General features: G+C 47.0%; 10 protein-coding genes across 10 annotated transcripts; 7 read left to right on the top strand and 3 right to left on the bottom strand.

Annotated features, from left to right (window-relative positions):
• Nucleotides 1-433: 433 nt before the first annotated feature.
• On the bottom strand, nucleotides 434-3,137 carry EYB26_003949 (uncharacterized protein; the record flags this gene model as incomplete). The annotated part of the gene is made up of 5 exons (XM_054263243.1): nucleotides 434-2,639; nucleotides 2,722-2,741; nucleotides 2,805-2,882; nucleotides 2,973-2,990; nucleotides 3,102-3,137. The coding sequence occupies 5 exons, from the start codon at nucleotides 3,135-3,137 to the stop codon at nucleotides 434-436; spliced, it is 2,358 nt and encodes a 785-aa protein (XP_054119218.1).
• Nucleotides 3,138-4,511: 1,374 nt separating this feature from the next.
• On the top strand, nucleotides 4,512-4,978 carry EYB26_003948 (uncharacterized protein; the record flags this gene model as incomplete). Its single annotated transcript, XM_054263242.1, has 3 exons — nucleotides 4,512-4,552; nucleotides 4,613-4,792; nucleotides 4,858-4,978. 3 exons carry the CDS (start codon nucleotides 4,512-4,514, stop codon nucleotides 4,976-4,978), a joined length of 342 nt encoding a protein of 113 aa, XP_054119217.1.
• Nucleotides 4,979-5,699: 721 nt separating this feature from the next.
• On the bottom strand, nucleotides 5,700-7,469 carry EYB26_003947 (uncharacterized protein; the record flags this gene model as incomplete). The annotated part of the gene is made up of 2 exons (XM_054263241.1): nucleotides 5,700-6,921; nucleotides 6,973-7,469. The coding sequence occupies 2 exons, from the start codon at nucleotides 7,467-7,469 to the stop codon at nucleotides 5,700-5,702; spliced, it is 1,719 nt and encodes a 572-aa protein (XP_054119216.1).
• Nucleotides 7,470-8,051: 582 nt separating this feature from the next.
• On the bottom strand, nucleotides 8,052-9,142 carry EYB26_003946 (uncharacterized protein; the record flags this gene model as incomplete). Its single annotated transcript, XM_054263240.1, has 4 exons — nucleotides 8,052-8,120; nucleotides 8,168-8,522; nucleotides 8,578-8,920; nucleotides 8,974-9,142. 4 exons carry the CDS (start codon nucleotides 9,140-9,142, stop codon nucleotides 8,052-8,054), a joined length of 936 nt encoding a protein of 311 aa, XP_054119215.1.
• Nucleotides 9,143-9,181: 39 nt separating this feature from the next.
• Nucleotides 9,182-12,094, top strand: EYB26_003945 (uncharacterized protein; the record flags this gene model as incomplete). The annotated part of the gene is made up of 6 exons (XM_054263239.1): nucleotides 9,182-9,190; nucleotides 9,405-9,451; nucleotides 9,511-10,180; nucleotides 10,243-10,326; nucleotides 10,377-10,500; nucleotides 10,548-12,094. 6 exons carry the CDS (start codon nucleotides 9,182-9,184, stop codon nucleotides 12,092-12,094), a joined length of 2,481 nt encoding a protein of 826 aa, XP_054119214.1.
• A 379-nt stretch (nucleotides 12,095-12,473) lies between these two features.
• Nucleotides 12,474-15,695, top strand: EYB26_003944 (uncharacterized protein; the record flags this gene model as incomplete). Its single annotated transcript, XM_054263238.1, has 10 exons — nucleotides 12,474-12,541; nucleotides 12,611-12,773; nucleotides 12,828-12,998; nucleotides 13,050-13,743; nucleotides 13,798-14,540; nucleotides 14,594-14,698; nucleotides 14,759-14,877; nucleotides 14,928-15,007; nucleotides 15,058-15,214; nucleotides 15,278-15,695. The coding sequence occupies 10 exons, from the start codon at nucleotides 12,474-12,476 to the stop codon at nucleotides 15,693-15,695; spliced, it is 2,718 nt and encodes a 905-aa protein (XP_054119213.1).
• A 662-nt stretch (nucleotides 15,696-16,357) lies between these two features.
• Nucleotides 16,358-18,001, top strand: EYB26_003943 (uncharacterized protein; the record flags this gene model as incomplete). The annotated part of the gene is made up of 4 exons (XM_054263237.1): nucleotides 16,358-16,496; nucleotides 16,570-17,210; nucleotides 17,264-17,304; nucleotides 17,356-18,001. The coding sequence occupies 4 exons, from the start codon at nucleotides 16,358-16,360 to the stop codon at nucleotides 17,999-18,001; spliced, it is 1,467 nt and encodes a 488-aa protein (XP_054119212.1).
• A 266-nt stretch (nucleotides 18,002-18,267) lies between these two features.
• On the top strand, nucleotides 18,268-18,582 carry EYB26_003942 (uncharacterized protein; the record flags this gene model as incomplete). Its single annotated transcript, XM_054263236.1, has 2 exons — nucleotides 18,268-18,300; nucleotides 18,382-18,582. 2 exons carry the CDS (start codon nucleotides 18,268-18,270, stop codon nucleotides 18,580-18,582), a joined length of 234 nt encoding a protein of 77 aa, XP_054119211.1.
• Nucleotides 18,583-22,138: 3,556 nt separating this feature from the next.
• Nucleotides 22,139-23,037, top strand: EYB26_003941 (uncharacterized protein; the record flags this gene model as incomplete). The annotated part of the gene is made up of 4 exons (XM_054263235.1): nucleotides 22,139-22,187; nucleotides 22,242-22,406; nucleotides 22,587-22,687; nucleotides 22,846-23,037. 4 exons carry the CDS (start codon nucleotides 22,139-22,141, stop codon nucleotides 23,035-23,037), a joined length of 507 nt encoding a protein of 168 aa, XP_054119210.1.
• A 16-nt stretch (nucleotides 23,038-23,053) lies between these two features.
• Nucleotides 23,054-25,056, top strand: EYB26_003940 (uncharacterized protein; the record flags this gene model as incomplete). Its single annotated transcript, XM_054263234.1, has 2 exons — nucleotides 23,054-24,782; nucleotides 24,839-25,056. 2 exons carry the CDS (start codon nucleotides 23,054-23,056, stop codon nucleotides 25,054-25,056), a joined length of 1,947 nt encoding a protein of 648 aa, XP_054119209.1.
• Between the last annotated feature and the right edge of the window lie 465 nt (nucleotides 25,057-25,521).

Raw genomic sequence — 25,521 nt, 5'->3', positions numbered from 1 at the left:
TATTTATAACTAACAAGTTAACTAAGTTAAGTTACGTGATCTTTTTCCGAGGATTATGTCATCCCAGATTAATTCTTTCTACGATCAGTGAAAAATATCTACAACAATTATTGATGGTAAAATATGGTGGAAAAGAAGGATCGTTATACACTGATATACCTAATCTGAACAAGAAAGAAAAATAGACATATAAAACATGACGGGCTATCTCCATGCAAAACACCAAAGAAATCGAGCCAACCATAGGCAATAAAGTTGTAGTATTTTTTATTTATTTCACTCAACTTCCCCAGTCTCGGTTTGACATTCTGGTATCGACTTGTCAATCTCCGAGACCACAATGTTTTCTAGTGGTATCACAAGTTTCGTCGAATTTATTCCAACCTCATTGTTCTCTCTGAACTATTCGAGGCTCCGATCATAATAGGTAAATTTAGTTACCGCTCTTGCGGGCCATGGTGTTCAAGGCAGATCCGTCCTTGAACCACTCAATCTGGGACTCGTTGAAGGTGTGGGAGAGCTTAACGTCGAAGGAGGGGCCGTCCTTGGGGTGGACGCGGAGGGTGATGGGCTGGCCAACGGCGAGCTCAGTGCAGAGCAAGTCAACCTTGGCATCAGGGGGGATACGGTCGTAGTCGGCGGGGTCAGAGAAGGTAAGAGGAAGCATACCCTGCTTCTTCAAGTTGGTTTCGTGGATACGGGCGAAGGAACGGGTGATGATGGCGAGACCACCGAGGTGACGGGGCTCAAGAGCGGCGTGCTCACGAGAAGAGCCCTCACCGTAGTTCCAGTCACCAATAACAACCCACTTGATTCCACGAGCCTTGTAGTCACGAGCAGTAGCAGGGACAGCATCGTACTCGCCAGTAACAGCGTTCTTGACCTTGTTGGCCTCACCGTTCTCGGCGTTGATGGCACCGATCAACATGTTGTTGGAGATGTTGTCAAGGTGACCACGGTACTTCAACCATGGACCGGCCATAGAGATGTGATCGGTAGTGGTCTTGCCCTGGGTCTTGATCAAGATGGGGATGCCCTCAGCGTCCTTTCCATCCCAAGGCTGGAAGCCAGCAAGAACCTGGAGACGGTCACTGGTGGGGGAGACGGCAACCTCAATGGAGTCGCGGTTAGCGGGAGGAGCCTGGTAGGTGTCACGGCCGGCATCGTATCCCTTGGCGGGGAGACCCTCGCCAGTGGGGGGAGCGAGTAAGAACTCGTTGCCGTCCTTGTCCTTGAGCTTGTCGGTAAGAGGGTTGAACTTGAGGGAACCGGCAATGGACATAGCGACGACCAAGTCGGGGGAGGTGACGAAAGCGTGGGTAGCAGGGTTGGCGTCATTACGGCCAGTGAAGTTACGGTTGTATGAAGAGACGATGGAGTTAGCCTCACCCTTCTTGACGTCCTTACGGTCCCACTGTCCGATACAAGGACCGCAGGCGTTGGCGAGGACAACACCACCGAACTCCTCAAGAGTCTGGAGCTGACCGTCACGGGCAATGGTGGCACGAATCTGCTCAGAACCGGGAGTAACAGTGAAGAGAGACTTGGACTTGATGCCGTGGTTCAAAGCATCACGAGCAATAGAGGCAGCACGAGACATGTCCTCGTAGGAAGAGTTGGTGCAAGAACCGATCAAACCAACCTTGACCTCCTCAGGCCAGCCGTTGGTCTCAACAGCCTCCTTGAACTTGGAGATGGGAGTGGCCAAATCGGGGGTGAAAGGACCGTTGATGTGGGGCTCGAGCTCAGAAAGGTTGATCTCGAGCAATTGGTCGTACTCGGCACCCTCATCCTCACGGAGCTCCTTAGCATACGCGCGAGCATAGTCACCAATCTCCTGACGCTTGGTGGCCTTGAGGTAGTCGTACATGCGGTCGTTGAATGGGAAGACAGAGGTAGTGGCACCAATTTCAGCACCCATGTTGCAGATAGTACCCATACCAGTGCAAGAAAGGGACTCGGTACCAGGACCGTGGTATTCAATGATGGCACCAGTACCACCCTTGACAGTGAGGAGACCAGCAACCTTCAAGATGATATCCTTGGGGGCAGTCCAGCCAGAAAGTTGACCAGTAAGCTTAACACCAATGACCTTGGGGGCCTTCAATTCCCAAGGAAGACCAGCCATGACATCGACGGCATCAGCACCACCGACACCGATAGCAGCAATACCGAGACCACCAGCGTTAGGAGTGTGAGAGTCAGTACCGATCATCAAACCACCGGGGAAGGCATAGTTCTCCAAAATGATCTGGTGAATGATACCAGAACCTGGCTTCCAGAAACCAATGTTGTACTTGGCACAGGCAGAGGCAAGGAAGTCGTAAACTTCCTTGTTGATCTCGTTGGCGCGAGCCAAATCCTTGTCACCACCAAGCTGGGCCTCAATCAAGTGGTCACAGTGCACAGTAGTGGGGGTCTGAACAGAGGGCATGCCGGCGGACATGAACTGAAGGATGGCCATCTGAGCGGTAGCATCCTGGCAAGCAACACGGTCAGGCCGCAACTTCAAGTAGGACTTTCCACGCTCAATCTCTTGACCGTGGGGGTCATCCAAGTGAGAGTAGATGATCTTCTCGGCGAAGGTAAGTGGTCGGTTAAGACGGCCACGAACGATGGCGAGGTTCTCTGCAAATTTCCTAAAAGCGGTCAGTATTTGATATTCTATATTTTTCACCAGAGCTGCCTCTGTTTTATGGCAGCTTGATAGAGGTATCATACTGGTAGTTGATGTAGTTTCCCTATTAAGTTGGATTGACGTCAGCACTGCACACCCTTGCTACTATCTGTGCAGATCGGCTTACCTTTTCCCAGTTGGTCATCTCGACCTTCTTGTCAAGGGCAGAGTCAGACACGGTGGCCAGTCCACGAGAACCGAGGAGCTACGCGCAATTGTTAGTATAAACTATATCGAGTCGACTACCACGGCACTGTTGATAGCAGGAAGTTGATTGTGGCGGCGCATGACTTACAACTCGGGACTTGGTGCTCTGTAGACGAGAGATCAATCAGTATCATTGAACATACAAGCGATCGAGCAGGATTCTCGTGATCGCGCGATCGTTAATCGCACCACTCTTCAGGACAGAATGACAACTTACCACCGCACCCAAGCGGGTGAGCCTAGTGGAGATCATCTTGATATCTCTAGGCAAGATAAACAGAGCTGCGACTCATTCAATGAGTAAAGCACACGATGTCCAAGAATAGCCCCAAAGCCTGGACAGAAAATGTGGAGGGGAGATGGAGAAGAAGAGATTATAAGGAAGGAGAGAAGAGGGAAAAAAGACAGAGTGAAAAAAGGTTGGCGTTGCTATGAGCAGAAAAGAACGCAAGTGACGCTGGCGGCGGTACTCTAAAACCGGAGCTTGAGCCGGCAGTGTCTACGGATTACGGGAGCCCGTATTGAAATTTACATCCTTTTCTCCTTGTTGCTCGGCTGGTCGTCAGGCCACTAAGGCCAGGCATGCGATATCCGGCAGGTATTGCCGTGGCCAGCCAATTACAGGGCTGCTAATTACTCTCTCTGGCGGAAGGACAACAAGACTAATACAGGGAAAATACCGCATCCCTTTAGCGCGTACCACACAAATACCACTAATACGCTGTAAATTACTGTGGAGAGGAGTGGATGAACGCAGTTACCAATGGTATGCAAGACATTACAAAAGCTCAAAAGCTGTCTCAACCCGGTACGCGCGGCTTCGTGATGATTAAAGCAAGCAACTCCTCGTAAGGTAAGCATTCACCGAATCATTGTGTCTATGCTAGATGAGAACTATCTTCTTCTTCTTCTTCTTCTTCTCCTCCCGGTTTCATAATTCCAGCCGCGCAGTCAAGAGAGCTCGTTACAGGGACTGTTTTATGAGCAGACTGGTCAGTCTGGCACATGCCTGCTCGGACTCTGGCGACCTCCCGTAACCGGATAAGTTAACGAGGGGCAAGCGCGGCAGCAATTCCACTCTCAAGAACCCCCAAGCCATTGCGTAGCTTGAAGCTCTGCAATTGACTCGAAACTAACACGGTTTATTGTTGCAATTGCTCCCTCCAGCAAGCGATACACTACGTAGTACATACTCGATACGTGTAAACAAGTTCACAAGCAACGAAGAAAGCTAGTGCAGTGGAAACGTCATAAATTACACTCGGTTACTGCAGATTACGAAAAACGAAAAAACCTGCTGTGGCCGTGCTAGTCAGTATCCTTTATCCGATCTAGGCCGGAAGCGCCCTCTTCTCTGTCAATCGAGAGGCTAGCCGAATCGGGCGTTTAGCGTCTGACCCTTCAGCCGCTATCCAATCAGCATCTCTAAATTTCTACCTGAAATTTTTTTGTTTGTTAGGCTTCACAGAACAGCGTAGTAGGCTTGTCAACACAACAGCTTGCAGTTGGGAAATCATTGTTGCAGGATAGTCGAGTCGCCAAGTCCCAGACACACAATTGATACAGGAATCCAGATCTTGATTTGCGAGAGTCGACGGGCTGAAGAAGTTCTTTCAAAGACAGCAAAATGGGTGCCACCAGAAGAATCAAGACAAAGCGACGCACAAGGTACGGCTGACTCAATTATGGATATCGGATCATAACTAATCATCGTCTTTTGTCTTGCAGAGACTACGACCAAATCCGTCAAGACCTCGCCTCAAGGAAACATCTCCAAGACTTCAAAGATACCAAGGACGCCGAAGATCTTCCTGGCCTAGGACAACACTACTGCGTCGAATGCGCAAAATGGTTTGAGACTGAGCACAATCTCACGGCGCACCGCAAGGGAAAGAATCATAAGAGAAGGTAGGAAAGGAATTCTGTATAAAGTTGATTGAAGACTGTCGCTTACAACGCCTTGGCTCCAACAGATTGCGCATTCTCAAAGAAGACGTGCATACACATAAGACGGCCGAGCAGGCAGTGGGCTTGGGCGTCGATAATGGCAAGCGAGAGCAGACATTGATGGATACCGATGAACCTGAAGCCTAGGTGGCCCAGTCACGAATAACGAATAATCCAAAGAAGAAAAAGAAACGAAGCGCGGGAAAAGCAGTTCGACTTTTGACCCTGGAAAACACCAGTCAATCGTCGGCCAACGATACACAATCTCAAAGATGCTTATTCTGGAAAGGATATCGATAGCATCGCCAATTCCAGCCTGAAAACAAACGATCATGTCAAGCGCATACAGCTACACCAACAACAGTCTTTGAGTTGCCAATTCCGCACATGCTCCGCACGATACCCAGTGGTCCGATATTCGCCAGAAACCCTTCCCGAATACCCGGCCCACAAACTTCCGATTAACGGCACAAAAGGCGAACTTTCGTTACCACGTTACGGTCGGGCCCCCTTAGTGTCTAACAACGTGGTAATTTTTGGAAAATTACCAGCCGAGGTAACGTTGTGGGTTTTTGTATCAACAAGTCGCGCTTCGTTTTTTGATGCTAGGTAGAAATTTGATATAACTACGAGGAGTAAGAATCTAAAACTGAGTAAATGAAGAGTCCTGATGAGTGTAGATCCTAGTTGGTATATTTCTTGTCTGCGATGCAAGTGAGTTTACTCGGAGAATAACGCATGTATCCACATGGAAAATAGGAGCAAGTATGACAAAGATCGCTCAAATACGTTATTCCAGAATCTTAAACCTTCTTTCTATTCCTTTCACCAGGAATTGATACATATTCGCTCAATCATATACAACGAATCAAGGACAAAACTCTCGATCACCAACATCCCCGCTCCATTCAAAATGCACAACATCTACGATTTTTCGCAATGTCTGCGGTCTCAAAAGGCTTCTCGTTATATCAGCCATCCAAGCAAAATGTGTATCTGGCTTTGAGCGATTGATGGCGTATAGCTGGTCCATTGTAGCACGTTTCATGTAAACATGGGGACCATCCTTTTCCAAGGTACCGTAGGGCTCTAAGGCTTTGAGCAAGTTGCTATAGTTTGTTTCCTCTTCGGTTAAGGCATATGTGCAAGTGGGATAGTGTTTTACCTCCTGTACGCCGTTGACGAGTTCGTAGACCTTGTGGTGGGAGGCCATGACTGTCCAGTTACAGAATCCCAACACCACCATCCCGCTCAGTCTGTCTGATTCAAGAACCTCACAGGCTAGGGTTAGACATCGCGAAATGCAAGAGTCCAGGTAGTTGCAAAGACAACCGCGGACGCCTCGAAGAATAGGGTTTTCTCGTTGTTTTCGCATCGTGTCACTTCGGAGATCGACCAGGTCGTTGAGTAAGGTACAAACTGTAGCAAGTCTGAGGTGCTTTTCTTCAGTGATCGCTTTTCCTGTAGCTAATGAAGCAGACATCATCCCCACCCAAATACCAAGGTCTATATATCTATGTCCTGGAAGTCTGTTGATATCACTTCCGTAAAAGCCGCTAGCAAGGTTCGTTCGTCCATGGTCTCTGTAGTACCCTAGAACTCGAAATTGGATCAAGGATGCGACTAGGTTATCGAACTGAACTGATGTGACAATGTCGGCGAGAGTGCAGAGTTTCAAGAATGCCACGGCCGCCGCACCATTCTTTTGCAAGATAGTTATGGTTTCCTCATCTACTGCATCGCAATAATCTCCGATGAGGACGTCGTTGCCTGCGTCGGCGATGGCTCGTAAAACACCTTCGTCAACTAGGCTACCGCCACAAGCCATTGCAAGGAAGTATTTGGCATCTGTGAAAAGCTTGATCTTCTCCGTCGTCGGAAATAGGCTGTCATGGACATTTAAATCAGAGTCGCCAGTCAGGCTAGGTCGTCGATCAGGAGCTTTAACCTCTGGGATAGGGTGTGTGGTTCCTGAGCCTTGACAGGTATCTGGAACTTGTTGAAGGTTGCTGCTGGAGAGGAAGAGCTCGATGACGGCATCGATCAGTCCTTGGTTGGTGAAGATTCCTTGTGATTTATATTCAGACTTCCTGTTTATCACTGTCTGAGCAGCTTAAACAGTATTTCGGATGGCTTGACACTCGCTATCTTGCCATAGAGATAGGTCCGTCATTGTTTCCTTGTTGGCTCGTGTATCCCCTTCACATTTGCACTCTACCCGTGGATCATATTTTTCGGAGAAGACATCAGTTTCAGGGCATGAAGGTGGAAGTGCACCTCCCACCTTGATGCGCCTGTGAAGCAACTGTTGCCGAAATGCATGTATGACTGTCTTGATAATGTCTTGGTTGAGGAGATACGGCAGGTTTTCTTCCTGGAAATAATCTGCCATTTCATTTGTGCTCAAACTTGGAATCTCAATTGGATCTTCCAGTTCGAGATCAGCTGAATCTTCTAGCTGGTGAGCAAATACGTCTTCTGGTCGAAGACTAACTGCATCTTCTGCTCGGGAACTACTTGCCGTTTGGGTTTTCGAAGATGAGACCCAGACATCTACCCAGGCGACATATACTTGTAGTCTGAGAGACTGGGCTGGCAAGGCATTACCAGCAGAATGTATTGAGTCTTCGATCACCATCTTCGATAGATAGATTCTATATGTTCAACCCGCAAGTGGGAATCGCTTCGTCAACTAGAGAGTGCAATATATAATAGATAGAAGGTCTGAGCAGGGGTTATCATTGTCATATCTTCGATCCTGTAGCCCAAACTGCAGACTCAATGAAAATATCTTCGGGTCCAAAGTTTGAGTATGTATGTATGTATGTATGTATGTGACAATACGTACTTGCAGGCCAACAAGTCTGACTACGTAGTAGCTGCATCCATTATTCATCAAATGTGCTTCCAAAAACACATATGTCGATGAATACCGAAAGGAGATCAAATCACAATCTGGGGTTTGAGCCGAACAAATATGCTGATTGAAGATATGTTCGTACACTGTACTAGCCCATTCTCAACCCCACTGGGACACCTGGAGATTGATTGGTTGGTGGTGAAGAAACATATTGGGAATTTGCAAGGGAGCGGGGTTTTTAACTATAGTTTCGTGCGATATAGATCATCTCTTGTTCTAAGATGATACTCAAGTTACTGGAGTCTTTGAACTGGATTGTTTCTGTTTATTTCCAGTAGAATCAAAGTCGGCGTCAATGCCCTATATGCTCACATGGGGTGCTGTGGATGCTTTATTGAATTCCTTCATCAACCATTCATATACAGCCCACTATTCTGATCAGCAAGCGTAGTATCAACGCGGAGGCTACAACTTACCTGAGCAGCATTGACTATAAAGGCACGTACACTACAAATGCCTAGTCCACGAAAGAAGACAGAGAGTCCCTCGCTACGGTATGCATCTTGGGCAATTTCTAAAGAGTTGAGTGTTCGCAGCCTAGTCGGTGACGTCGGAAGAAGTGGTCTTTGCTGTGCATCTGCGACTTCGGTGGCTGTGTGTGCAATCAAAGGTTGGGCCTGCAGTCTAGTCTTCACCACGTCAAGTGGGAAAACAGAAGCCCATGTGATAATGCCAGCTATTCCACCACAGAACAGGACCTTTAGGGCTTCTTGTTGGCTGCTCTCATCTAGGGTCGTCAGATTGCGTTTGCATAATTCATACGACCAGAAACTACACATAATATCTATTAGCTTCGTCTCTACAAAGTACTTGATAGACAGCTTACTAGAACCCGTAGCCTACAGAGTCCCTGACACTCGTGATGAGACCACCAAAGTACAGGCCCCTGACTCCGTGCATCCGGAGAATGTCTCGAAAGACTGACCATGAAGAGGTGGTTTGATTTCTACTGAGTTGCGTCCGGCATTTGACGAGTTCGGTAGGCGAAGATATAACCCAACTGGCCATGCCTCCAGCGGCGCCGGCCAGCCATATATTCATTAACGAGACATTTGCGTCAAGATTAGTTGGATCAACAACCAATGGGTCCAGGAACTTGAGAGATCGATTGTAAGCAACAAAGAGTAGGGCATTCAAGGCTCCATATCCAAGAATTGGAGCAGCGGCGCCTGGCTATGTCAACAATTGAGCTTCCCAATTCCATTTTTGTAATAATACACACCCTTGATTAACGACGATGTTGACTCAAAGTAGCCATGGCTTTGCGGGCTCGTCCGAAGTGTATCCGAGGCCTTTCGAGCTTGTAACCGGACTTTCACGAGATCAAGGGGGTTTCCGATAAGTATACCTACAGCACCGCTGATATATCCAGCCACGAAGTCAGATGACATTGGCTTGATTGATGCGGCGATGAGTTAGAGTCACCAGTCATGAAGGTAGTTAGTATTCACATGCATGAAGAGTTGCATAACTGGATGTTGGCGGGGCAGATTGATCAGCGCCGTGTCTAAGGTCACGTGATATCGCGTTGCAGTCGAAGGTCCGACGCGGTTGTTGTGGTAGTGAGACGCGTCTTGTCTCCGATCCAGACCACAGGTACAATTGGAAGGGCCTGACTCGAGCGACAAGTCCTGATAATACACGTTTTGGAAGACGTTGGAGTATTGGAAGAAAGTGATTTTGTGTTTAATAGAGGAAATGTGTGTGCTCCTTCGAGATTAGACCACCATTTTGGTCGTTGATACTAACAAAGGAGCAGGCAGCGCCCACGCCCACCAAGTACCAGTAACAAGCAAACACCTCAAAAAGCTGTTCGACTTCACGGACCCTCTGAACAATCTGCAGAACGACTTTCAAAACCTTTCAAATGTCCAGGACAGGCCAGGACTACGATCACATCTGACCGACCAAGTAGGAAGCGTCGCAAGGTGGACTACTCTGGTGCCGATGGTACTGTTGATGATGACTATAATCGACCTTGGACCACCGAGGAGCGGCTCGCACTCGCGAATCGCGATGTCAACAAATTTGGTGTATTCAAGGTCAAAGACAAGGAAATGACAATCAAACAGCGCTTTGCGATCCCTTTGATGAACAAAACCTCCGGTGGATATGACCCTTCGAGACCCGCGCCGACCTTGGGAATGCGACGAGGCGCTACTTTTGTTGTCAAGCCTCTACACGATCCCAGTGGAGAGTTTGCTATTGTTCTATACGATCCCACAGTCGATGACAAACCTGTGAAGAAGACAATAGCGACAGAAACCACGGCGGAAGAGCCGCCAAAATTGGACGAACCGCTAGTTCATAAAAGTTTGGCTGATATATTGGGACTAAAGAAGCAAGTCGAAGACCGCCCCAAAGTTCCTGTTGTTATTGATCCAAGACTCTCAAAAATCCTACGACCTCACCAGATTGAGGGTGTCAAGGTATGTATAGTATCTAAACCCGATGACACTGTCGACATAGCTGATGAATGCGTGCCACAAAGTTCCTTTATCGGTGTACCACCGGAATGATTGACGAGAATGCAAATGGATGTATCATGGCAGACGAAATGGGACTTGGAAAAACGGTACCTACCACTTCTTCTATGACTGCAAGAAACTCACTAACGATGCTCAGCTTCAATGCATCTCCTTAATGTGGACCCTTCTTAAGCAATCACCAGAGGCCGGAAGGACTACTGTGCAAAAATGTGTCATAGCTTGTCCCTCAACTTTGGTCCGCAACTGGGCCAATGAGCTAGGTATGTCTACCCTATATTCGTCCCAGGAATGGTCGCTGACAGATTAGTTAAATGGTTGGGTCCTGATGCCGTAACGCCGTTTGTGATTGACGGCAAAGCCACCAAGGCCGAGCTATCAAGTCAGCTAAAACAATGGGCTATCGCCTCCGGTCGCTCAATTGTACGTCCTGTACTGATAGTTTCGTATGAAACGCTAAGGTTGAATGTTGAAGATCTCAAAGACACGCCCATTGGGTTGTTACTTTGCGATGAAGGCCACAGATTGAAAAACAAAGAGAGCTTAACCTGGAAAGAACTCAACAGTCTGAATGTCAGTCGCCGCGTCATTCTTTCCGGCACTCCCATTCAAAATGATCTTTCGGAGTACTTTGCTCTTGTCCACTTTGCGAACCCGAATTTGCTGGGATCACAGAATGAATTCAGAAAGAAATTTGAAATTCCCATTTTGAGAGGCCGAGACGCTGCAGCAAGTGATGAAGACAGGAAGAAAGGAGATGAACGCTTATCAGAACTATCAGCTATTGTCAACAAATTCATTATCCGGCGAACGAACGACATTCTTTCCAAATATCTACCAATTAAATACGAGCATGTGGTATTTTGCAACCTTAGCGAGTTTCAGTTGAATTTGTACAATCATTTTTTGAGCAGTCCGGAGATCCGGAGTCTTCTGCGAGGAAAGGGCAGTCAGCCGCTCAAAGCTATTGGACTTTTGAAGAAATTGTGTAACCACCCGGACCTTCTCGATCTTGCAAGGGATTTACCTGGATGCGAGCAATATTTTCCAGACGATTATGTCCCTCCAGACGGCAGAGGCCGTGATCGTGATATCAAATCTTGGTACTCAGGCAAAATGATGGTGCTTGACCGTATGCTGGCACGAATACGTCAGGATACGAACGATAAAATTGTTTTGATCAGTAACTATACACAGACTCTTGATCTTTTTGAGAAACTATGCCGCTCTCGTGCATATGGTTGCTTACGATTGGACGGAACGATGAATGTGAATAAACGACAAAAGTTGGTGGACAAATTCAACGACCCGAACGGTGAAGAATTCATCTTCTTACTAAGCAGCAAGGCTGGTGGTTGTGGTATCAACTTGATTGGAGCGAACAGATTGGTTCTTTTTGACCCAGATTGGAACCCAGCAGCTGACCAACAGGCTCTAGCCCGTGTCTGGCGTGATGGCCAGAAGAAGGACTGTTTTGTTTATAGATTTATTGCGACGGGGTCTATTGAGGAGAAGATCTTTCAGAGACAGTCGCACAAGCAATCTTTATCTTCCTGTGTCGTTGATTCAGCCGAGGACGTTGAGCGACACTTCTCTCTGGATTCGCTCCGAGAGCTATTTCAGTTTAAGCCAGACACCCGCAGTGATACTCACGACACATTCAAATGCAAGAGATGTAGGCCGGATGGAACCCAACACATCAAAGCGCCAGCCATACTGTATGGTGATACGAGCACTTGGAACCATTTTGTCAATGATGGAGAGAAAGGGCCATTGGGCAAGATACAGGATTTACTTTTGAGGCAAGAGACGACCGAGAAAGATGTTTCTGCTGTGTTCCAGTTTATCAGCAGTTAATTGTGGTACTGGATTAGTAGCTTCTACCCGATTTCATCGCGTGCTATATGACATACTGTAATTTATTTGTACGGAGAGCGTCAGGTTTCTGTATATTTGTGTTATAATCATTGTAAGGAATATATCATTTTCTTGGCGCCGTTACAATACAATACAAGAAGCTAAAATATACGTCACGGCTGATAGCGTCCCCGCACATGCTAAACTGACGTTGCCTGGATCACAGTTCAGTTGAAACAATTCTGAGCTTGCATCGCACTTCTCTTTTTAACTCAACCGTTTCGACGAAAGTCTGAAAGATACACAAATAGCTACAACAAGTATGGAGGCTTAGATTTTGTGTCAAGATTGAGCGCGGTATGGTCACTCGAGGTTCAAAATGGACCAGTCTGTTCAACGCTTGTTGAACGACAAGCTCTACGATAAGAGGAAACAGGGGGCTTTGGAGTATGTGGAGCTTAACCCGTCATTTTACTGTTATTGTACGCTTGCTGACTTCGTGGTCCTTCGAAATAGGCTCGAAAAGATCGTCCGAGATGCTACAATAAAAGGAGAACATGACAGGATACGCGAGATTGTAGACCAACTGTGCCACGACTACGCTTACGCTGTTCACCAACCGCATGCTCGAAATGGAGGACTCATTGGCTTGGCTGCTGCTTCAATTGCCTTGGGATCAGTGAGTAGTTAGTTGTATGGATAAGGCGTTATATGGCTGATGGTCTGTTTACAGGAAGGCGTAGCTCCCTATCTGCGAGAAATCGTTCCCCCGGTGCTTGCTTGCTTTTCAGATCAAGATGCACGAGTGAGGTACTATGCATGTGAGAGCATGTATAATATCGCCAAGGTTGCCAAGGGAGAGATCTTGCCTTTCTTCAATGATATATTTGATGCGCTTTGCAAGGTTCGAATATCGCTCTTGCGTCAAAATATATTTTACTGACGTTTTCTTAAGCTCGCCTCGGACTCGGAACTCTCAGTCAAAAATGGTGCGGAACTACTCGATCGCTTGGTCAAAGATATCGTCGCCGAATCAGCTTCGTCATATGTGTCCGTGTTGCAACTCGGAGAAAAGCCATTACAAGATCTGGACCAGGGTCAAGACATAGACGAACAATCAACCGACCTCCCAACCGCATTTTCACTTTCGATGTTCATACCACTGTTACAAGAGCGGATACATGTTCTCAATCCATTTACTCGAACCTTCCTTGTCTCATGGTTGACTCTGCTCGACACAATCCCAGACTTGGAACTTGTGTGTTATCTGCCAGCGTTTCTCGGAGGGCTGATCAAATTTCTCGGAGATCCTAACAAAGACGTAAATGTCGCCACTCAGGGTCTTTTGGAGAGATTTCTTTCTGAGATCAAGAGGATTGCGCGCATCAAGAAGGGCATTGCGGAGAGCAAGAAGAGCAAAGAAGAGATTGCAGCGGCCGCAGCCGCCAGTGATAATACTAGCGTCGTCACGGGCAACAGTGAAGAAGTAGAGGGCAGCGACGATGTCGTGGCAGAATCAGTTTCTGCGGATGGGAACCATGACGAGCAGAGCATCGCTGTTGATGGGGATTGGGTACCTGGCCAAGATGCTTACGTAGATTATCCCAAGATCCTGGAGATCTTGGTTGGCTTTGTGGACACTACATACGGTACGATTTTTCTTCCTGCCATACCTACTGCACTTCTTGCTAACTAGATATTAGACGAGGAAATGCAATTAACGGCACTGCGGTGGATTGATGCTTTCTTTGAAATTAGCCCGGAAGATATACTTCAATTTGTCCCAGCCCTGTTGATCCAAGTTCTTCCCGCAATATCGAGTGGCTCTGATCAAGTACGGCAGGCAGCAACAAGGGTCAATACCTCGCTCATGGAGTATATTGTTTCCCTGTCTGACGAAACAAATGAGAGTTATCATTCAGCCGCCTCTAAAGGAACACAATCTTCGGCTGTAAAGGACAGTGAAGAAAGAAGAGCATCCGTGCAAAGCGGAAAGCCTTCTCTTGATTATCAAAGCACTGATGGCCCCTCTTCAAGTCCACCATCTGATCTGGACTATGCTGCAGCAGTCAATTCCTTGACTCTGCAATTCTTGAATGAAAATGAGGGCACCAGAGTTGCTGCTCTATCATGGCTGATTATGCTTCATCGAAAAGCGCCTCGGAAAGTTCTGGCTTTTAACGATGGCACATTCCCTGCTTTGCTCAAGACATTGTCAGACCCGGCGGAGGCAGTCGTCACCAAAGATCTTCAGCTTCTTTCTCAGATTTCACGGAATAGTGAAGATGGATACTTTACCTCTTTTATGATCAATCTTCTGCAACTCTTTTCAACGGACAGGAAACTCCTGGAAGTGCGAGGAAACCTAATCATTCGCCAGCTATGTATGAACCTGAGTCCAGAACGGATCTACCGAACACTGGCAGATTGCCTGGAAAAGGAAGAGGTTCGTTGCTTTCACTTCATATGCGCTTGATTGGTGCTGACTAGGCGGAATAGGACATTGAGTTTGCTAGTATAATGGTACAAAATCTCAACAACAACCTGATAACAGCTCCAGAGCTTTCTGATCTAAGGAAGAGATTGCGGAGCTTAGATAGTAGGGTATGGGTTTAAGCCTTGATATGCTTGGATGCTTGGATAGATATGCTGACTGCTGTGTAGGAAGGGCAAACGTTGTTTGTTGCACTTTTCCGGTCATGGTGCCACAATGCTGTTTCCACCTTCTCCCTATGTCTGCTTGCACAAGCATACGAGCAAGCGTATAATCTCTTACAAATTTTGTGAGTATCTACAACCCATTTTCAGCATTTGCTCTAATGATTATTTGAAGTGCGGAACTAGAAATGACAGTGAATATGTTGATTCAAATCGACAAGCTGGTGCAACTGTTGGAATCTCCAGTTTTCACCTGTGAGTTATTTTACCCTAGCCAGGAGTTTAAATATACTTATGTTTCATAGATCTCCGTCTACAGTTGCTGGAACCTGACAAGTACCCACACCTATACAAGTGCTTGTATGGTGTCCTTATGCTTCTTCCTCAAAGCTCAGCGTTTGCTGCTTTGAAAAACCGATTGAATAGTGTGAGCAATATTGGCTTACTACAAGGGCCTCGTCCGTGAGTATCTATAACATCTGTTTGTGTCACGTACAGTTGGCTAATGAAGACCTTGCTAAAAAGGCCGATCGCTCCTAGTGGAGGTTATGAACGACCTGCAGGAAGTCGCTTGAAATCCCGCGAAGATAGCTCCGTGAGGTGGACGGAGCTACTAGATAAGTTCAAGAATGTGCAAGAAAAAGCAAAACGACATCAACGAGCTTCACAACGCCAATTTGAAACAGATTCAACAGGAGCTGCCTTCAAACAACCTTCACTCATCGGCGCATTATCCGCAGCTGGCGCAACCGATCATCAAGGCAGTAGAGACAAGATGCTTCCTGACGTACCAAGAAGCGGCTTCGGAAATGCAGGGCTTGGGATATCTGGCCGCACCTCAGATGGCACGACAAGAGATGGCCGGTCCACCCCGACAAATAAGAGCAAGTCTAGTCTAAGTCATCTCGGGCGATTGGGCATACCTGGTAGGAGAAAGCACTGATTGTTTAAGCCATCAAGAGATCATCGCTCGAGAGCAAGGATATTAAATACCTTGCATGGCATGCTTAGGACGATATACCTCTATATTTTAGGGAATTCGTTTTTCCTTTCTTTTTCTTTTTTAGGACTCCATTGTGAAATATGTGATACCATGAGGACGTCAAGCATGTTATTGAACTACCTCGACGTCTTTTGCGCCTATGAATATAATTATCATCTTACACTTATCAAGCGTCTGCTAGAGGAAATAGTGATAGGCTTTTTGAATAGTTAAGACTAAGGTATCAATTGCTAGGCTTCAATTATTGAAAGTGATTCGACTCCGTGCTTCTGATGATTGTACCCTAATCGCCGCGTGACCTCCTTATCGATTAAGAATGTTTATTTCCGGATTTCCTTGATTTCCCCGAAGTAGCGCGGCGCAGTGACGAACGTCAACCACCGGAAGCTAGGACGACGACTGTTCTTACGCTGGATTTAACACAGCCATCGAAGCTGAAAATCCACTCATTCGTCATGGTTATTTCTTTTTATGATATCTCTCTCCAATCAAATTCTTTTCTCTCTTTTCAATCATTATACTGTTTCAACGGAACGACCGGATGGAGAAACCACCCTGACAGCTCACGCGGAACTGTTTAAATTCGACGACGTCGGCCCAAGATGCCTGCTCGAAACTCTCGAGGTGCGCCCGTTTTATGTGATGAGAGAGATGCAAATCGATATGTATCCAGGACTATTCCGTGGGTGATATTTGGAACATTTGGTTATGCGTGCTATGCTGTTACGAAGCCACTCTGCAGTAAGATAACGCCGTAGCAACAACTCAGGTTAATTCTTCATGGTTCAACCATGCTAACAAATACACGTTTTAGTTGATTATTTGATCGATCCACAATCTCACAACTACGATCGCGAACCACGGGTAGGCGCCGGCGTTGCTATCATTATAGTCTTCTACGTCCTTCTCTTTCCCGCGATCACCACATATATTCGCCTTTATCTTGTCGTCGCAAATAATCCGGACTACTTACCGAGAGGAGCGGACTGGGTGTCTACCGAACCAGAGCATGAAAGCTGGTTGTCGAAGAGGCGCAGGACTAAGGAGAAGTCAAAACCAGATCATGGAAACGGGACTACTACGACTGGAAGCAATGAAAAGGTGCGACGAACTGCTGTCGAGTCCGCCGATATTGCACGACACACTGGCGGAGTCGCATTTCCACTCGACGAGACGGGCCGGGAGGAATTTTGGTTGAAGGATATTTATGTTTGTCAGGATGACGGACGACCAGCATATTGCTCCACATGTTGTCAGTTCAAGACAGATAGATCGCACCATAACCGTGATTCTGATCGGTGTGTGCGGAAACTCGATCATTTCTGTCCATGGGTTGGTGGCGTTGTTTCTGAGAGCTCGTATAAGTTCTTTCTGCAATTCGTTATATATACCGCGTTCTTCACTTGCTTTTGTCTCATTGTGCTTGCTATTTTTGTTGCTGAGCATCGCGCTGATGTAAGTCCTTTCCTTTTGGCTCGCGCCGCCCAATAACTGACTCTGTTTCACAGACCGGTAGAACGAATGCCCATTGGGCTGTCGCTTTGGGATTGTAAGTAGCTGAATTCCTCCCACCTTTGATAAGATACTGACTTGATATTAGAGCCGCTTTATTCTTCCTCTTTTCTGGAGGCATGAGTGGAACAACGTTGCAACTCGCTTCCATAAATACCACGACAATCGAAAATCTCAACAGGCGATCCAAAGTATGGACGCTTGCTATCTATATCAGCCCACAACAATATCAACGCATGACAAGTCGACAAAACGGCCAGTGGGCTCTGACTTTTCCCACGGTGACGTTTCCGACTCAAGCTTCATCTACCTCATCAGCTGCACAATCATCTCAGGCAGACCCTCAATCTACAGCATCCAATGGTGTAACGAGCACCATGACGAATAATATAAATAATACTAATCAACAAACTGTAAACACACGAATGTTTGCCATCCTTCGCACTCAACCCGGCGAGAACCCTTTTGATCTAGGTGACCCTATCAAAAATTTACAGCAAGTCATGGGACATACACTTTGGGATTGGCTGCTACCGCTAAGAGTAGCGCCATGTGTCGACCACAGCAGCACTATCAGTGCATATCCAATGGGCCCTGTGGTAGAACGTCTGAAACGAGAAGCTGGTATAATATTCGATGATGATGATGCAGACACTGTGCATACTGACCATCAACAACATACATCCACAACGCATCAGAAAAGCGAGGATGGAAATGAAACACAAGGCAGATAGACAATGAATCTATTCAATTATCTATTCGTTCAGTATTAAGAAGATATTGTAGGCAAATCAATACTGCTGGCAAGTTGCTGTTTAGTTAGGTTATATAGAGCCCAGGTGCGTGTTTGTATTGTTTGCAACCGATGTTTGTAACCCGGCGTCCAGGTTCCACATGCTTGACCAAGTGATGATGTACATCTTGACACTTCGACAGCACTGTCCAACATGCAATCGTGAACATCCCTAAAATCCAAGACAAGAAGAATATAAATCATATAATGTCCAAGGGACCACTCGGTCGTCCGCCAGGGGTACGTAAGCCCACATTCGATTATCCTCACAAATCCCGTCACCTATGGAGACGACAACAAAAATACTAAGAATATTACCAGTCTCTCAACGCCCCAATTGCAGCGTTCTCAATGGCAGTTATACTATGCTCTTACTGCGTATACTCCATCAACACCGCCCGGAGAGGGGCGCAGCCAACTCCAGTTACGACGAGCGAGAACGCAACGCGGAAAGAGCAGAAGAAGGCAGCATCATGGGTTCAGAAGGCGCTGGAGGAGGAACAGAAAGAACGAAAAGTGTAACCGTATGATTATTTTGTTGAGAGATAAGAGAAGGTGAAGGGGTGGTTTGTACTAATAAATTTGATTTTGATGGTCTATCTAGGTAATTCAAGCTAACTAAACTAAGTAATGTAAAACCTGGATTGCAATGAAGGACTGAGGGCGATAAAGCAAGACGAATGAGAAGCAAACATGAAATCAACCAAGTAAAATCCGAAGAGAAATCATATGAAACCAGAGGCAGGGCGAAAAGACGAAGAGCCAAACCAAAGCAGCAATACCATTAGGGTAACAACAACCAGGATGTCAAAAATTTTTTGAAGAGAAATCTATTATTATCCAAGGGGCATATTGGACGAGGAAGAGTCAAGAGTGAAAGGAATAAATACCATTAGGGAAACGAAAACTAGGAGGCCAAGTAAAATTCGAACAGAAATACATCAATTAATCGAGAGGACAAGATGGAGAAGCAAAGATACAAAACTAGAATGCGCGATGTTGAAGTGACAACTGGGATGTCTAATACTGTCGAATAATGGTCAAAAGCGAGTAATGCTGTGGATGTGGGTGTCGTGTTTCATCGAGGTTGATCGAGTAGGTCTCAGCCAAGTAAATTGAAGATGTCAGACATGCTGAGAGGAGATGCAGCTGATAAGCTTCAGCAGAGACAGCAGGAGGAGGATGATGATGAATAGGCGACAAGCCTCTCTACCAGGCCTTGGGAACAGACAGGCGACGGATCGCCAAAGTTCACCGAGACAGTGTCCCACACAGAGAGCACCTCTTATGATGACAAATGAAACACTCGACATAGTATCCATCAATCCACATCTCTGAGCATTCACAACACTTCCAATATTCTGTCGGCACGTATTCCGAAGTCTCGAGAACGACTTGATCCAATTTGTGGCACATTTTGCCTGAACTAGAACAAAATAATATCAGGATGTAGGTATAGTATTGCTGTATGTTTCTGAGCAGGGTATGTGCTCGGATGGTGTATTCTTTTTGACAGATGAACAAGATAAATTAAAGATAGCTAAGTATCTTCAGGCCTCTCCAAGTCCTGTCAATGTATGACCAAAGATTTCTTGCTGGAGTTCGATCAGATAACTGGGGGTGTGAAAGATGAGTTCTTAGATTGTACTGTTTGTTGGTGCCTGTGATGAACTCTCTGAATCAATATCCCAGAGGTGAAAAAAGGTCTTCTTTTAAACCTCAGGGTGTAGTCGGTGTTCACGACAGCACTGCCATAAGGGTGTATCAATATCAGGAACCCTAGCCCTACCTAGAACTACGGGAACAGCTGAGAATGTCCTCAGTCCACAGGGAGGATGCATTCCGGTCTGAGTGTTGCCTGAGGGATCCATAGAGGGCAATGACCCGAAAGGGCTCATACGAGGTAGAAAGCCCGGTTGCGATAAATAGGAATCTATAGTCATAATTCCTATCCGGTGTTAGCTTAACGGTGAGGTTAGAAGAGTATGGTTCCAGTGGGACGCCTAGTCAGTTATCAGAACCAGATATGGACAGACCGAAAGTCAATCATTCCTTTCCCTAAATCCAGGAATATCGTCACTTTCCATGGTTCTTGCTGTATTAATGTAACCCATACAATCGGGGCTGGTGGCTATGCCCCGGACATTAGCGATTATCACATACTCTTCGTGTCAGTGGGGTAGTAATTCAGTCATGGATAGCGTCTTGATTACTACTTTGGTCCATTGGTGGGCAAGGAGTCGGGTCTCCTTTAGGAATTCCAACAGGTGGGCGCAGCTCACTCATGGATGGCTGCCTGGGGGGTAGAGGGTATAAATTGATGGAAACAAAGTGATGATATCACTCTCTGAGCTCTATGGTGACAATTCGGAACATTCCAGCTGTCTAATGACGACCAACCAGATATCTCAAGAAGGCCCTCAATTTTAAGCACCGGCTTGAGTCGGACTTCGTGGCCTCAAGGAATGCGGCGCTTCCTGTAGATCATTTTAGAGCCGCATTGCTATCTTAATAGAAGATTGTCTGATTTGTTGATGATGGGGATAGGGCTGGTCTGGTAGGATAGAGTCGCACCTACGCATGCATGTTAGCTTTAGTCCGATCCGAATGTTTGGAAACAGGGTCGCCTGCTGCAGGCTGCGCGGCTTCTGCATTTCGTCACATTAAAGTCACGCTAGTCGCCTTATAGTCGACCAACCGGACCCCTTGCTCGTCGAACCAGACGATACTTGGGTGTGTAATATCTCAATGTGCCCTTACAGGTTCCAAATAATTGGGACGCTAGCCCTATAACTTCGAGCAGAGCCGGGATGTGATTAGTCAACGATATCAACCAAGAGTCATGAGGATTCATAACAACATACCTGGGTGATACCTATGTGAACCCGGATGTTACGAATTTGATTTTTGAAAGTAAGTCAGGCCCAGGTTAATGTCCAAACCACATTACACTACACGACCCTTTCATAGAACAACATACCAACACGCCCAGGTAAAGACCAGGGCGCTGCCCAAATGATCCATTCATGCCTTAGATATGTAGCTTCAAGCCCTGAAAATTGATATGGCATAGCCACCCAAATTTAATCAATCATCTTTGCCCACAAAAGCACAGAAGAGTGGATAAAGAACATCCAATCACCTTGTGCTGGGGACGGGTGCCAGAATTAAGGCGTGGAATCGTGAGATGAGGCTGTTGGGCACCATCTTAGGAATGAGCCAAAATGAATGTATATAAGCTCCGCGGATAGATGGATGGAGTATGCGGTGGATAATTGTGTTGTTTGTCAACATGTCCTCTATCACAATCCACACCAGTCTCACTATCAATTAGGTGCCGAATATCGGATTTTAGAATTCCGGATCGGGACAACATCGTGACTTGAGTGTCGTTGACTTGAAAACGTGGGATTGGCGAGAAGGCGATGTACACGGAGGTACATACCAATTGAAGATTGATCGGTAAAACATCGTTGATTAGCTGGTTCGACCCACTAGGCCGTCGGAAGTCGCCGTGCTTGGTCCATATCAATCCATGGAATTGACCCGTAATAAGGCACATGATATCACCCAATCAGCGCCGAGGAATGAGTTTGAATATACTATCCAAAGGAGTCACTTGACTGATCTTGCTCCCATATGTTGCACTATGATTCACGAATCTCGATATAGACTGGTCGGACCAGCTGGCATATCACCGAGCCGTTGCTTTCCGGACGCAAACACACGCTTCACTTCCAAATCAACTATGTACAGCGAAGTACGTATCGCGGAGCTTGTTTGCTCAAGATAGAGTGGGCCGTGTCGTCATGTCTACCGGTACTGAGCCCGAAGGCAATATTCCAAGGCTGGCAGTGGCATATGCACACTCTTTCAACCACAGACCTCATTGACAGGGATGGCCGTTGTTGAAACCGGCAATTGTGTATACGCTAAGAGCATTTACAAGGCTACCTTACCCTACCCTCGCCCGACAGTAACCTAATCGAGAGTCGATCCATTCATAATCATTGAATTATGTCGAAACAAAGCCCCTAGCCATTGCACCGGAACTGGCCACGTTTGATCAACAAAGCTGATGCCCAACCAGGGACTCGAGAAGGAGTCAATCGCTGAATCGTCTCACGGTTTGTCGTAATAACGTACGTTCCCTGTTAGGTCTCACTCTAACTACAGAGTAGAGTGTAAATTGTCGGAAGAAATAAAACCCACCGTGGCCGGGCGCCACTGGTGTCAATTGGGCTCCACCCAAGCTGAAGTCGTGAGGCTCTGTGGATTTTTCCTGCCTCGGGCTTTGAATTTGATCGGCCACTGCCCCGGCAAAAATAGAGGGTCGACCGTGCCAGGTGCGTCATATCTGCCCCATCGCAGTCGTCAGTCTCAGACTCTCAGGAGGATTTTTGCCTTCTCTGCTCGTCGTTGAATTAACAGAGGTGCTCAGAAGGATTCGATAGTTTCGATTTCAACGTCTGCCCAATTGTTGTTGTTTGATCGAAGACTCCTGTAGGGGACTGAAAAAGAGAAAGAAAACGACGCAACAAACGAAAGGAAGGAAGAAGCAAGCAATCAGTTTGGGACGTCGTCCCGTGCTTTCTTGTCCACATCGCGCTTGCCCAAGTTGCTGCCAGTAAGCCTGCCGGTCGCACCTTCCCGAACGCCCCCCCTCTACACCTTGCGGCTTCCTCTTTTTTTGTCCTCCTCCTTTCTATAACACTCGTTCATCCGTCCTTTTTGATCAATTCCCTTATCCTGCCTTTTGTTGACATACATTTTATCTGGTGTCAGATTGAGCGATTACACTTCTTTGTCTATTCTACGGCGGAAACCTTTATCTGGGCCCAAACCGGTCGTTGGTGGGGTTCTCCATCCCATCCAGTGGTCGTCTACAAAACAACCTTGGAACCAACCTTGAATTTGATCAACATCAACCAGCATGACTCACGCATCAAGATACCGTTCAAGCTCCCCTGGGAGTAGGCGGCTTGTTGATCCCATGCGAGCCTCGACAGGAACTGTTGCTGAAGACTTTTACACCTCGCCAACGAGCTATCATACCAACGACGGTTATCTGTCCCCTAAAGTCGTTGAACGACGAGGCGGATTCTTCAGTGTTGACAGTGGAGATCGTCTCGAAGCTCATCCCATATCCACCAAAACTTACAAGGACGCGAACCATTCCACGAAGCTGAAGACATCTTACGCAATCCGACCAAGAAGCCAGACTACTACCGATTCTGGTCGACGCCCGTTAAGCCTACATATTCCACCGTCAACGACGTCGTCAAGCCGAAAGGGCCCTGTTGTTACCTCCGCATACGAAAGGTCAACGAGTCCTCTACCGCCGCGCGCATCACATTTTCGGGATAAGCCAGAACGCTACGTTTCTCCAGCCACTTCCGGTCGGCCTCATAAACGCATTCTCAGTTCGGATTATACAAGTGATAGCGGCTACGGGAAATCGACCGAGAAACATGGACCTCGAGAGACCCGTTATCATGTCTACCGAGCTGCAGGCGTGTCACGCTATCATGCTTACGGAGATCCCAGACAGTGGGATGATTCCAAGTATTACGATGCTTATTCGTATACAAGTCCCCGAGAAAATTTCGAGAAGGAATCAGCTGCAAGAAGCTCGCAGCGAACTCGTAGCCGAGCTGGGCGTCCGACAAGCATGATGGCTACCAACAATGCCCTGATCCGCCCGGCACATCTCAAAGAATCAAAGAGATTACCATCGTCCCATCGCGGGTCAGAACGGCATCCTACTGAAGACAGACTGCGTATCACCAATGGCCGAGAGTACACAGACAGCGAAAGTTACCGAGACCATCAGAGATATCCGCACCAGCAACATCTTGTAGTCCATCAAGATAGAGAGGACGGGTACCAGTCGTTCACGGATGATCACAAGCATTCCAGCCGTCATCGTCACCAATCTCGTCCACGAGAGCCTCGTAAAAAGCACGTCGAGGACTATTTGAGTCCAGTGCTTGGTGGACTTGCTACTCTTGGGTTGGCCAGTGGTTATTCAGATGACGGTAGGGATGGTCGCTCAGACAGGCATCGCTCACGAGATATCGGGCATGATGACCGCGACTATTATAAAGATCGAGAGCGAGAGAAGGAGGCAGTTTCAGGGGATGAGCGGATCCGTCATCGTCATAGGCGTCGCAGGGATCGGTCCCAGCGGCCTGGATCATCATCAGACTCGGAAGATTCTAGCTCTGAAGGGCACTCACGACGACAACGACGTGAGAAATCTTCTTCGCGAAGGAAACATGATTCAAGCAGTTCTGAGGGAGCCCGTGATCGACGCACCAAGCAAGACTCTGAGAAATTGCTTTCTGTACGAAAGGATGATGGTAATAGACGATCTGTAGATGGTCAAAGTGTTGAGCGTCCTCGAAAGCCAGTAGCTGTCGAGCCTCCCGCGGTGAAGGAGCCAGAAGCACCACCGAAGGGCATTCTCAAGGCGCCACGGGAGAAATTCCCTGAAGATGAAACCCATATCCGAGAAGGCGTGGCACCCCTCAAAGATGCACAGAAGAATGGTATTCCGTCGGGAGCTCGATGGACCAAGATTGATCGACGACTTGTCAACCCAGCTGCACTTGAAGTAGGCCATGAGCGGTTTGAGGAACGGGCTGAATATGTGATTGTGCTCCGGGTGTTGACAAAGGAGGAGATACAAGCTTATGCGGTGAAGACGCAAGAAATTCGAGGTATGTTCTTTTCCTATGAGGTATATGGTATATGCTGCGGTGCTAATAGGCTTTAGATGCTCGTTACAAAGCTGCCCAAGAAGAGCGCCGTAAACAGCGGGAAGAACGACGTCGCAATGGCCAACTCGATAGCTCCTCTAGTGATGATGAGGATGACGACGAAGAGGAGAGTGCACCTCTAGCTATCGAACCAGCTTCGGTGAAGGACGACTTTCCGGTGCCGCGAGGCAAGGACCGGGTCGCCCCTGACGTTGCGGCAGAGGTGAAGAAGTGAGTTTTGATGGCCTAGCATATTAATCAGTGTTTGTATTTGTATTTGTATTTGCATGTCCTATTCTCTTTCGCTATGTTATATCTTGCATGTATTAGTCTATTGAGGTTGTTTCTTCTACGTGGTTGGTCTGGTTGCAAGCTAGCTAGTCATCTTACTATCATCATATCATAACATGTTGCCTTTTCATATTATATCATTATGATCTACGAGCTCTATTATCTAGATTCAAGCTGGGACAAAGATGTTATGTTAGTATGTTATCCTAGCTACACATTCTACACATACCTAGTCAAAGCCCCAGCTTAGCTTGAATATTAGCTCGCTACCTACCTGTAGGTAGTCTATTACCAGGGAGTCAACAACCACAAGGATGATATAGCACCAGTTGGCAACACGACTGGAGTAGGAACAATAACCATTCCGAGTTAATTTCAGGGCCTCCCTTGAAACAGCACAATAAACTTG

Source organism: Talaromyces marneffei, chromosome 3 (assembly GCF_009556855.1).
Source record: "Talaromyces marneffei chromosome 3, complete sequence".
Lineage (NCBI taxonomy): Eukaryota > Fungi > Ascomycota > Eurotiomycetes > Eurotiales > Trichocomaceae > Talaromyces > Talaromyces marneffei.
Note: the sequence above shows the minus strand (reverse complement) of the source record. Positions and strands in the feature narration are given on the sequence as shown.